Source organism: Podarcis gaigeae (assembly GCF_964106915.1).
Source record: "Podarcis gaigeae genome assembly, chromosome: 10".
NCBI classification, from domain to species: domain Eukaryota; kingdom Metazoa; phylum Chordata; class Lepidosauria; order Squamata; family Lacertidae; genus Podarcis; species Podarcis gaigeae.
The window spans coordinates 75,512,803-75,526,287 of NC_139686.1; the positions used below are offsets into that span (position 1 = coordinate 75,512,803).

Genomic DNA, 13,485 nt, shown 5'->3' on the forward strand with positions numbered 1-13,485 from the left:
GCCACACTCCAGAGATATACTCACCAGGAAGCTGTAAAAGAATTCATGCACACAGAGTCCCAGCATGCAGACAAGGACATAGGCAACGTGGTAGAGGAAGGCCATATCCATGATGACTGCTCTGTATCCACGAGTAAATGTGCCTCGATTCCCAACAAAGCTCACCAAAAATACAATCTTGTTACAAAGCTGGGGGAGTGGACAAAAATTGCTATGCTTCAATAATCTGAACCATATCTCTTTAGAATATCACACCAGGAAACATTTAGAATACAATATTAACCATATTATTACCATATTATCCCCCCTCTTTATATATAGTCAATCTTCGTTTTACATGGTTACCACTGCGCACACTGGTGGAGCATGCATAGCGCAGAGGTTTTATTAAGCGGATTTTCCAACTGCACAAATTCCCTATCAGACACCCCACACTAATTTGTGTGTTGTTTTTTTTAAGGCTATAAGAGTCAATAGTTCTTATCTACTGATGATTCATTTATTAATCTGCCTTAGTTTATTAACTAACAGGTACAAAAAGAGAAGTATTTTAAGGGTATTTACAAGGAGGTGACAAAGCATTACTTCTCAGAGATGGAGATGAAGAACTGGAGGTTCTGGCCAAATTGAAGTTTGGTTTAAGTATGGAAACTGAATGCATTCCACTTTTCTATAATTTGTGTACATGCTGTCCCTGCATTTAAGTGCTTAATAATCACATACGCTTAGCGTGACCATTTGTCCTCCCAAGTTTTTCCAACTCCACATTATCAACCGTTCACATTTCCCCCCCAACACCACATATTATCTCCAACTGCCCACAAAAAAACCTTGACCTGGTGGGGTGAAACTGTAATGCTAGCTTCCTGGTAGTTATGTTGCTGCTGTTTACCAGGACAGGTGAAGTGGTGAAGTTGGCATGGATTGACTCCACAAGTGTGCCTGCACTACGCTGACCTCCCTGGCTCCTTTGCTTCCCAGTAAGCAGCAGTGATACAGCCACTGGGACATTAGTGAAGGGGCTCCACCCCACCAGTCAAGCAGCTTTTGACCAGGAGAAGCATTGCATCATGGAAGCTTCTACACTGGCAGTTAGAGCTGTTTCTGTTTCAGCAAAGGATCCCCATGCCCAGTTTGGTGGTTCTACAGATCTCAAATGAGCCAATGGAAAGAAAAGCATATCACAGTTTAATTTCAGGGTTTTATTTTTTTTTATATAATAATTTTTATTAAGGTTTTCCAAATTAAAACAAATCAAAACAAATTAAATCCAATCTATTGCCAATAACTAGGACTTCCCCTCCCTACCCCCTCTTGTGTTCCAAATCTTCCAAATAAGCAATTAAATTCAACAAATTCTTATCCCCAAATTACACTCTTCATCAATAACCCAATTTATCCAAATTCTCATCCCCTAAGATCGATCTATACCCTTCCACGAGTTTCCCCCTTTCAAACATAGTACAGATGAAAATAAGATAAATATGAATAATAATTTTACAGCCTTTGGATTCCAATTTTCCCTCCCCTCTTTCCCCTTTGCGTTTCACCTATCCCTCCACTTCTAATATCTTCCTGGAGTTCCCACATTACACTATGTCCCTCCGGTTCTTTGCCAGTCTTTAATTACGGATGTCCAATCGTAGAAGGAGTCTATCAAATAAGGGCCCATTTCTTCTATCCAGGTTTTTATATTCAGGAGTAAAAACTCCAATTTTGTATCCATAAGCTTGTCAAACCTGAATATCCCAAATGTTCCCCCAGTTTCTGTCCAGTTCTTGTTGTTTCCTTGTTCTTATCAATCATTCTCCTCCTTTTTATTTCTCTGTTCTCCCACAGAAATGTTCTTTTTCCAAAAGTTTCTAGTATCTCTGCAGAGGTTTGTTATTCATAGAGCAAAGCATTGCATCGTATTCCTTTCATTTTCCAACAAATAGTTCCATTGTTTCCTGTAGTGTGTAGACCTCTGTAGACAAAATAATGTTCCATTCCTGCAGTTTCCCAGGAGATTGAAAGTTCCATTCAGCTGTTCACATTTCCTGTGAAAAACACATGCAATGTCCCTCGGCTCCTCTATGTGGATTGCAGTAACAAAGTTCCCTTCCAGAATCACATCCACCAGACCAAGTAGCTTGTTGACCGATATTTAAAACAGTTTGTATTCAATTTGTAACAAATATAACCGGCAAAGTCCTCATAACAAAGTCTCTATTTTAATCTTCCTTTTTGACAGCTCTTTGACAGCTGTCAAAACCTCCATCACTTTTCTCCAGGCAGTTTCACGAATCGCTCCAGGGATTCCGGGGGGGTTGCTTTTTTTAAAACAATTCCACTTTTCTCCTCCAGCTCAATCTTATAATTTTCCCTCGCGAAGTTGCTGATTCGGCAAGATAAGGTTACACTCGATCTTAGTTGTCCAGTCCTTTGTTTTGGCTCTTCTACAATTTAGGGGTGGGCTGACTTCCTTTTTTCCACCTCCCCCGTTCGCTCCGAATTTTAAAAATTTATCCCCTTTTTTTTAGTCCATATTCCAATTACTCACGGGTTCTTCTTTAGAGCCGAATTTTCAATAGAAGAAGTCAGCGCTCTCCGCCAGATGGCATGCGGCTGCGCTCGACAGGGATAGCAGAGAACTCAAAGCACCACGCTTCTCCCCGGCACCCGATCCGCAGCCTTTAAAAAGGCTCCTTCACGGGACTTCCGGGTCGGCGCCATCGCCGAATGGCGGGCTCCCTCTGAGCTCCGGAGGGAGCCGGCTTGGCAGGGGCTGGGTCCTACCGCACCGGCGATGCGGGGACCCTTAAAAACCACAGCCAGATTGAGGCCGTGGACATGGAGACTCGGCTGGCACCGTTAGCGCTCTCCCGACTCGTGAAGGAGCCTTTTTAAAGGCTGCGGATCGGGTGCCGGGGTAAGCGTGGTGCTTTGAGTTCTCTGCTATCCCTGCCGAGCGCAGCCGCATGCCATCCGGCGGAGAGCGCTGACTTCTTCTATTGAAAATTCGGCTCTAAAGAAGAACCCGTGAGTAATTGGAATATGGACTAAAAAAAAGGGGATAAATTTTTAAAATTCGGAGCGAATGGGGGAGGTGGAAAAAAGGAAGTCAGCCCACCCCTAAATTGTAGAAGAGCCAAAACAAAGGACTGGACAACTAAGATCGAGTGTAACCTTATTTTGCCGAATCAGCAACTTCGCGAGGGAAAATTATAAGATTGAGCTGGAGGAGAAAAGTGGAATTGTTTTTTAAAAAAAAAAGCAACCCCCCCGGAATCCCTGGAGCGATTCGTGAAACTGCCTGGAGAAAAGTGATGGAGGTTTTGACAGCTGTCAAAGAGCTGTCAAAAAGGAAGATTAAAATAGAGACTTTGTTATGAGGACTTTGCCGGTTATATTTGTTACAAATTGAATACAAACTGTTTTAAATATCGGTCAACAAGCTACTTGGTCTGGTGGATGTGATTCTGGAAGGGAACTTTGTTACTGCAATCCACCTAGAGGAGCCGAGGATATTGCATGTGTTTTTCACAGGAAATCTGAACAGTTGAATGGAACTTTTAATCTCCTGGGAAACTGCAGGAATGGAACATTATTTTGTCTACAGAGGTCTACACACTACAGGAAACAATGGAACTATTTGTTGGAAAATGAAAGGAACATGATGCAATGCTTTGCTCCATGAATAACAAACCTCTGCAGAGACACTAGAAACTTTTGGAAAAAGAACATTTCTGTGGGAGAACAGAGAAATAAAAAGGAGGAGAATGATTGATAAGAACAAGGAAATAACAAGAACTGGACAGAACTGGGGGAACATTTGGGATATTCAGGTTTGACAAGCTTATGGATACAAAATTGGAGTTTTTTACTCCTGGATATAAAAACCTGGATAGAAGAAATGGGCCCTTATTTGATAGACTCCTTCTACGATTGGACATCCGTAATTAAAGACTGGCAAAGAACCGGAGGGACATAGTGTAATGTGGGAACTCCAGGAAGATATTAGAAGTGGAGGGATAGGTGAAACGCAAAGGGGAAAGAGGGGAGGGAATATTGGAATCCAAAGGCTGTAAAATTATTATTCATATTTATCTTATTTCCATCTGTACTATGTTTGAAAGGGGGAAGCTCGTGGAAGGGTATAGATCGATCTTAGGGGATGAGAATTTGGATAAATTGGGTTATTGATGAAGAGTGTAACTTGGGGATAAGAACTTGTTGAATTTAATTGCTTATTTGGAAGATTTGGAACATAAGAGGGGGTAGGGAGGGGAAGTCCTAGTTATTGGCAAAAAGTTTATAGATTGGATTTAATTTGTTTTGATTTGTTTTAATTTGGAAAACCTTAATAAAAATTATTATAAAAAAAAAATAAAAAGGCTCCTTCACGAGTCGGGAGAGCGCTAACGGTGCCAGCCGAGTCTCCATGTCCACGGCCTCAATCTGGCCGTGGTTTTTAAGGGTCCCCGCATCGCCGGTGCGGTAGGACCCAGCCCCTGCCAAGCCGGCTCCCTCCGGAGCTCGGAGGGAGCCCGCCATTCGGCGATGGCGCCGACCCGGAAGTCTCAGGGTTTTAAACTCCATACTGAAATGGACAAAGTAGGCCTAGGAATGTGCTTGCAGCCCAAATGTGTTCGCCCTTCCCTTTTCTTTGAGTTGAGGCTTGAAATTGAACAGATTATTTGTATACCCTACTACCTTAGTTTTTTAATGGCCCAAGATGAATGGAAAAGAGACAAACAGCCAACTTTATAGATAAAGTGATTATTGGAAAACTTATTCTGAATCTGACCAGACACGGGTTAGAGCTCAATGTCAAGCCTACCAAGTGGCGATAATGACAGCGAAGAGGACCTTCTTCACTGCCTCTTTTGCATCTGCAGAAAACAGCAGCAGGAGACTCCTTCAGGTGGTTCTCAATGTAACAGAACCACCTGTGTCATAGACATGGTATGGACCCCAAGATCTCCTGCAATGATTTTGCAGTTTTTTGCAGATAAAGTTGCTCATATTTGGAAAGAGGTAGACTCTACCATAGGAGCAGGGCCCGGGAAGGAAAGTGCTAAAGTCCTGTCCATTCAAGTTGCATGGGGTCAGTTCCAACCTGTTACCTCCGAGGATGTGGACAGGTTGCTTGGACAAGTGAAACCGACCACCTGTCTCCTTGATCCTTGCCCATCCTGGCTGATAAAAGCGAGCCAGGAAGGGCTGGGCGATGGGCTCTGAGGGTGGTGAATGCTTCCCTCTGTGAGCGAGCCTTCCCAGCCACGCTGAAAGAGGCAGTTATTAAACCGCTTCTTAAAAAAACATCTTTGGACCCAGCCAATATGGCTATTGCCCAGTCTCAAATCTTCTTGGGCAAGGTGATTAAGCAGGTGGTTGCTGAACAACTACAGGCACGTCTGGAGGATGCGGGCCATTTGGATGCCTTCAAATCAGGATTCAGGCTTCATCATGGGACTGACACTGGCTTGGTTGCACTGGTCAATGAACTCTGACGGGCCAGGGACAAAGGTGAAAGCTGTTTCCTAGTTCTGCTGGAGTTCTCAGCGGCCTTTGACACCATTGACCACGACATCTTTCTGGATTGTCTAGAGGGGCTGGGGCACTTTTATACAGTGGTTCTGCTACTTCCTCCTGAGCCGTGTCCAGAAAGTGGTATTGGGGGATGAGTGTTTGGACCCGTGGCCTCTCACTTGTGGGGTGCCTCAGGGTTCCATCCTCTCTCTGATGCTCTCTGATGCTTCTTGTTATCTACATGCAGCCGCTGGGTGAGATCATCAGGGGGTTTGGGCTGGATGTTCATTAGTGTTCATGTGGATGATACCCAGCTCTACCTCTCTTTCAAATCAGAACCAGTGAAGGCGGTGAAGGTCCTCTGTGAGTGCCTGGAGGCGGTTGGAGGTTGGATGGCGGCTAACAGATTGATGTTGAATCCTGACAAGGCAGAAGTACTGTTTTGGGGGGACAGGAGGAGGGCAGGTATGGAGGACTCCCTAGTCCTGAATGGGGCAACTGTGCCCCTGAAGGACCAGGTGCACAGCCTGGGAGTCCTTTTGGACTTGCAGTTGTCCATGGAGGCGCAGGTCAATTCTGTGTCCAGAGCAGCTGTTTACCAGCTTCATCTGGTATGCAGACTGAGACCCGATCTGCCTACAGACTGTCTTGCCAGAGTGGTGCATGCTCTAGTTATCTCCTGCTTGGACTACTACCTTTGAAGGTGACCCGGAAACTACAACTAATCCATAATGCGGCAGCTAGACTGGTGACTGGGAGTGGCCGCCAAGACCATATAATACCGGTCCTGAAAGACCAACATTGGCTCCCAGTACATTTCTGAGCAGAATTCAAAGTGTTGGTGCTGACCTTTAAAGCCCTAAACGGCCTCGGCCCAGGATACCTGAAGGAGCATCTCCACCCCATTGTTCGGCCTGGACACTGAGGTCCAGCACCGAGGGCCTTCTGGCGCTTCCCTCACTGCGAAAAGTGAAGTTACAGAGAACCAGGCAGAGGGCCTTCTCAATAGTGGCACCCGCCCTGTGGAACACTCTCCCATCAGATGTCAAGAAAATAAACAACTATCTGACTTTTAGAAGACATTTGAAGGCAACCCTGTTTAGGGAAGTTTTTAATGTTTGATGTTTTATCATATTTTTAATATTCTGTGGGGAGTTGCCCAGAGTGGCTGGGGAAACCCAGCCAGATGGGCGGGGTGTAAATAATAAATTGTTGTTGTTGTTGAAGTACTTACGTTAGCAGCACCAAGAAGGATCAATGTAGGCCCAAGGCCAATAGTGTATATGGACCTGAGCATTACAGACACCAGAAATGGGCGAATACCAACAGGTTTAGGGAAGAAGAAAAGCAGCAATGTACATATGCCTACTGCTATCCAGAGAAGAACTGAAAATAACGGAGAAAGTGTGCCTAGAAAGAAAAAGAAAGAAAGAAAAAGTCATTATAACTTTATAACGTAAAAACTGTATTACTGATACAATACCAGTGTCCTGTCCAACTCAGTATGTATAGGAAAAATTGTATTTACATATTTATACTTTTTCAGTCATAATGTTGTAGAAGATAAAATGAGCAAGATAGCAACAAGGCTGGGAGCCCTTTTCTTGTGCTTTTAGTAGTGCCTTGATCTGCAGACATTTTTTTCCTGCAGTGAAATGATTTCAGCAGATCAAGCTGTGGCAAAAGCACTAAACAGGCTGGGTCATTCCCAACTGCAGGTGGGTACCTATCCTGTAGGTGTGGTTGTTTCTGGAACACAGTCAGAATCCAGGAGCTAGGCTCTTTACACCAGTGTTTCTCAACCTTTTCCCAATCATGGCCCCCTTCCGACCTAGTTTCCTTGGGCATAGCTAAAGGGGGGTGAGGGCAGCTGTCCCCCCCAAATATGTAAAAATCAATACAAATTAATACAAATCTTAGGTTCTTGCCCCCCCAAAAAAATTATGGCTACACCCATGCCTCCCCATCCTAGAGGTAGAAAGGTAGCTATTTAAATGTTTTGTTTGTAAATAGAACATGTTTTATTTATATATATATTAATTTATACAAAATACAGTTACATAAAATGATAGGAACATAATGAAATATTGTTGAAGCAGGAAAACACAGAATCATAGAGCTGGAAGGGACCCCAAGGGTTATCTTTCGAGTGCAAACCACTCCAGCGTAGGAAACTCAGCTAAAGCATCCCTGACAGATGGCCACCCAAGCTCTGCTTAGAAACCTCCAAGGAAGGAGAGTCCAGAACCTCATGAGGGAGATCCATCTTCCATGTATTATAAAAAGTAAATAACACTTATGTGACCCCAGTTATTTGACACAGAGTGGGAAAGCTACAGATACAGTCCAAAAGGTACACAGGGAGTTCTGTATATATGGGGAGGGGGGAATTAAAAAGCTAGTGGTCCTCACTGACTTGGTGCAAAAAAGATATTGCTATCTGGAGGAGTCCTGGTTGCCTAGAAAAAACACTATAGCCCCACCCTTAACCTTACTCCCTTAAGGCCCACTCAACTCAGTGCGGCTTTCTTCTGAGCCTAGGGCTTGCCGATTGGAAGGTCAGCAGTTTGAGCCTAGGGCTTGCTGATTGGAAGGTCAGCAGTTTGAATCCCTGAAACAGGGTGAGCGCCCGTTGCTCGGTCCACGCTCCTGCCCACCTAGCAGTCCGAAAGCACGTCAAAGTGCAAGTAGATAAATAGGTACCACTCTGGCGGGAAGGTAAACGGCGTTTCCGTGCACTGCTCTGGTTTCGCCAGAAGCGACTTAGTCATGCTGGCCACATGATCCAGAAAAACTGTCTGCAGCTCCCTCGGCCAGTAAAGTGAGATGAGCACCGCAACCCCAGAGTTGTCCGTGACTGGACTTAACTGTCAGGGGTCCTTTACCTTTAATATAAAATAAATCCCTGCACACAGAAATATAGTACAGCAGAGAAGAGGCTACGTGTGTGTGTGTGTGTGTATGAGAGAGAGAGAGAGAGAGAGAGAGAGAGAGAGAGAGAGAGAGAGAGATTACGTAGTTATATGCAAAGAGCATTCAAACAGGCAACACCCCCTCCCAATCTTCCAGCTGAAATAGAACTTTCTAGAAAAAAGCATTATTACCACTTTACCACTTGGCATGTATATCTAATCTGGCTCTTACATGCATGTTTTTAAAATTCTTTTTTTTGGGAGGGGGCAGGTGAGACCCTCTATTCATGCAGGCATTGAGATTCATCTGCATGGTTGTCTGGGTAATCTTAACTCTTAATAAATAAAGCTGCCACTTCAGTGATGATGCAACTCCCTGTTTTGTACTCCATCTAACCTTTCCAGCCCTACTCAGTATAATTAAAAGTATGTGAACAATTGACATGGGTACGGTTAGCAGTGATTAAAACATGAGACATGTTCTTCCCCTCCCCCAAGAAAACTAGTCCTAAACCAGAAGAGGTATTTCCCTTTGCTCCCCGCTGACTCTCAGGACATGCACACACATTTTAGGTGCTGAGCTTAACCTATTAATTCCAAGAATACTGGAATTAATGTACTTCCAAGAGCACATGATGGGAGTTATTCAGCTGCAAGGAGCTGAAGAAGGCAATCAGAACACATCATATGCCTCGGGGGATGTGAGCATCTTAATGAGCATGTTGGCGCAGAACTTTCTCTCACTTAGCAATTATTAGCACCCTTGCCATATCTGCTGCCCCAAACATCACAAATTACGATCTCTCACTTTTAAACACTTGCAGACATTTTTAAAAACAATTTTTATTGGTTTTTAAACAAATACAATAACCATTAAACACTTACCCAGCAGTATAGCTAATCGTGTACCTTATCCATTGTCTCTAGACCTACACTTACACATTCAACATTCAAACATATTACTTCATGTAACCTCTCCACTGAGAATATTGAGCAATTGGTACTGCATAAGAAGGTCTTGATTTTGGTCATTAACATAGCTAAAGAAATGGGTCCATGTTTCTCTATACTTTATGCCTTCAATTGCCCTCCTGTGTCTAGTGCAGGCTTCCTCAACCTCGGCACTCCAGATGTTTTGAGACTACAATTCCCATCATCCCTGACCATTGGTCCTGCTAGCTAGGGATCATGGGAGTTGTAGGCCAAAAACATCTGGAGGGCCAGAGGAAGCCTGGTTGGGTGAGACTCTCAGACACTGCTGTATCCCAGATATTATTTCCCCCTACGTTCAGGGGTATTTCAGCCTGGTTCTTCCATTGCTGAGCTATCACTAATTGTGCTGCGGTCAGTAAGAAGCCTACTAGTTCACTGTGGCACAGGGTGGAGCCTAAATCTATTTCCAAAGATAGTAGGGCTAAGGCAGGATTTGGAGAAAGGGGTTGCCCTGTAATTGCGGATATAATGGAATACTCTCTTCCAAAAGTTTTTAACATAAGGGCATTCCCACCAAACATGAATAAATGAACCAAGCTTTCCACAGCCCTTCCAATATAAAGGGGAAGGGGAGGGATTACATTTTGCCTCCCTTGAGGGAGGCCTCTTGTTAGCGAGCGGAGATGGTTTTGAACGGGGAGTGGTCCAGATACCCATTACCTTTCAGTTGGGTGGCCTAAATCTAATTCCTATACAACTGAAGGCTTCTAGCACCCCCACCTGTACTTCCTGATATACAGATTGCTGTATATTTGGGAAGCGGCACCTTTCAGGGCATATGCTGGCCTGCTGCATAAGGATTCAAACAAAGGAAGTGTCTGTAGGCCCTCTGCCCTGCACTCCAAACGAAGTGCAAAAGAATGAGCCTGAGCTACTTGGAACCAGGTAGTATGGGGGGCCACTAGGGGGCGCATTGGAAGATGGCCGACAATACCATCTCTCCGACCCACACGGGGTAATTAAGAGGCTGTTATGGGAGTAGGCAGCCTCCCTTGTTGCCCCAAGGAAATGGGGAACACTGCCCTTGCCTGCTGTGCCCATAAATCACCCCCTAATTAGAAAGAAGGGGGTGAGGGCCCTAGGCAGAATGCCCCCGTGTGGACCTCGGCTCTCCTGGACGCTGTCTCTGATCGCGCACTAGTTGCAGCAATTTGGAATAATTAATTACAAAAGAAGCAAATGCACATATTTCAAGTGAAGAAGGGGAGTGAAGTCTGCTAATTTAAGTGACCTCTGCGAAAGAAGACGACGGGCTGGAGAAACAGGAATATTTTACGATGAAGATACACCAAAGGCGGGGTATGTTGACAACGGGGCTGAATGGGGGGGAACCTTTTTTACTTTCCTTCTCTGTGATTTACAAGACCCCCTCCTCATTAGAATCGTCGGTTGAACTGATCCAAGCAGGATGATTAAGGTCTGTGTGGAGATAAACTTTAACCAAAAGTATGCTTTATGGAGACCGAGAAGCAATAAGAGCTTTTGGGAATGGCGCAGCAATTAATTTGGAGTCGCCATCTTGCCAAAGGATTTATAGCCGGGAGGAAGAACGGACTTGTTTTCAGACTGCATTCCTAGTGAATCTCCTCAGAGGTTTTGAGAAAGGAGGCAGATTGGTGAAGATTAATGACGCTAAGACTGTTTTGATGTATGGAAGTGATGTTATATGGAAAATGTCTGGATATGGCTACTGGATAAAAATATATATATATCCACGCAGGATTGCAAACTGTTCTAACCAGCTTGCGGAGACTATCAGAGGTCACAAAGAGAAAGGAAAAATATATGAAAATAACAACAAGAGATGTGGAAAAATAATAAGAAAGGACTGGATAGTACTGTGAACATCATAAGGTTAGATCTGTGGACATTAAAACAGCAGTAAGAAGCAAGAAGTTGATTGGATCCCTTCAGAACTTGAAATATGGGTATCCCCAACAAAAATTTAAAATTCGGCTGTGTAATTTGGAATTTATGTAATTTGGTTTGATTTGATGTGATTGGTCGGTTAATAAAAAATTATTCTTGAAACCAGGTAGTATGAGTGCCTTTTAATTTGCCTTGCAGTTCCTCTTGGGAAATTGCTTTCCCTCCAGGAAGCAGGTCACGGATTGTGTAAATGCCTACGTCTTCCCAATCCTTGAACAGCTGATATTTATTTGTGTATCTAAAAGCTGGATGATCCAGGAATGGGACCACTGATGAAGGGCCACTGTTTTGCTCCATGTTCTCCACACCATCAGTACTGATCTAGTAAATGGTTTGCCTATTTTCCTTACCTCTTCAAGGACAAAGGTAAGAAGAGGCAGCCTCTCATTGAAGGTGTCAAAGGGACATTGTCAAGTTGGACCCAAGGGTCCTGTGTTCTTCTGCTGAGCAATGGGATCAAGGATTTGATTTGAAAAGCAACACAGTTTAACATTAAGTTAGGCATTCCCATCCCATGTCTGTAAAGAGTTTTGTTTCTTATCCTAGATTTTTTGCCTCCTGACACATATGCATTGAGTTTGTTTTGCCATCTCCTTAGCTGAAGAAGAGGGATGGGAATAAGCAAAACTTGAAATATATATATAAGAAATGAGGGTAACACTGGCTCCAGGTTTATGCTGGGTTTTGAAAATTTAGAAATGAAATTGCTTACCTTCATCGCCATCATCTCCAAATGGGTAGAAAAGAGCTACCGCTAGGTTGATGAAAACGGCCAGATTGAAAGATATACTTCCCCAGAGGGAAATGTGCCGGGAGAACCAGAATAGAGCTGGATTATCTGGGGAGGGAAGAGCAACATTCTGACAAGGAGGCAGCAGAATTATGATCATCAAAAAATAAGTTTCTAGAAGTGACGTGATGTAAAATCTCCTGCAATGAAGCAGTAAACAACTAAAACATCTATGGGCACCAGGGGGTTTGAAATGAAACAAATTTAGGCTCTGTTCTCACAGTTAAAAGAGGCCCTGGGCAGCCAGTCAAGGTCATTAGACAAGAGGCAGCAGAGGCAGCTGCTGTGTCGTGCTGGCTTCCCACCTAGATTTGTTGTTTTATTTACCTGTGACATCACATGTGAGTAAAACTACACATTATGGAAGAGAGGGGTAAGTATGAACCATGAAGGCCAAGTCACTCAGAGACCAAGAAATGGGGGAAGGTATCCAGGAGGGCCTAGCCTAGGCTTCAAGCTCATTACCATGAGGGAAACAACTGAGGCTAAATTGTAGATTTATACTTGTAACCTGCTTCAATGCTACTTTGGCAATTAAGCACTATGTACATAGATAAATCAATACTAGATGATTCATCAGTAGCGGCCGTGCGGTGGGCTGGAGCCCCCCTTGACTCTGACAATGTTGCAGCTTCACCTAGATAAGGTGGGAGAGAGGAAGGGTGGGGACAAGGTCAAGGTTGGTAAGGCAGTCGTGTTGGATGGGCTCTGCTGGTGCATCCTGCTCCATGGCTCTCTCCTACCACACCAGCCACTACTGATATGTATGCAAATTTATTTCACGGCAACTACATTCCATACCTTGTAAAATCTAATGAGATTTGCTGTAGCCAATAAGACACAGTGTTGAAACTGAAGGGAACCTGTACAAGAAACTCTAGCATTCCCTATGCACAGGCAGGAAGAATCAATAGGATACGGCAGGCACAGATTTAATTTCCATACAGTGCTCACCTTCTGGTTCTTTCAGAATACAGTGGTACCTTGGGTTATAAACACTTCAGGTTACAGACTCCACTAACCCAGAAGTAGTACCTCGGGTTAAGAACTTTAGCTCAGGATGAGAACAGAAATCACGCAGCAGCAGCACGACGGCAGCGTGAGGCCCCATTAGCTAAAGTGGTACCTTTAGCGAAGGTTAAGAACAGTTTCAGGTTAAGAACAGACCTCCAGAACAAATTAAGTTCGTAACCAGAGGTGCCACTGTACACCTCCCTTCCTCCAGGGAAAGAAATATGCTCATGGAAATCAATGGTGAAAGGTAGGATTTCAGCATACCTGCAACTGGACAGCAGTATGTCCTTCCCAAAACAAAAGGTAGCAGCAAAGACAGCAGTCCCTCTTCTT

At 44.1% G+C, this 13,485-nt stretch overlaps 1 protein-coding gene across 7 annotated transcripts in view; it reads right to left on the minus strand.

Annotated features, from left to right (window-relative positions):
- ITPR2 (inositol 1,4,5-trisphosphate receptor type 2) overlaps window positions 1-13,485 on the minus strand; it is a 322,485-nt gene that overhangs the window by 25,638 nt on the left and 283,362 nt on the right. For 6 of the 7 annotated variants that reach the window (XM_083701231.1, XM_083701230.1, XM_083701229.1 and 3 more), the window contains 3 exons: window positions 12,061-12,186; window positions 6,749-6,924; window positions 25-189 (listed from right to left, as the gene is read on the minus strand). In XM_083701231.1, the coding sequence (XP_083557357.1) occupies window positions 25-189; window positions 6,749-6,924; window positions 12,061-12,186 (467 nt within the window). Of the gene's footprint in view, window positions 1-24; window positions 190-6,748; window positions 6,925-12,060; window positions 12,187-13,485 lie in introns of those variants that run through there. The other variant, XR_014555821.1, reaches the window with a different exon arrangement.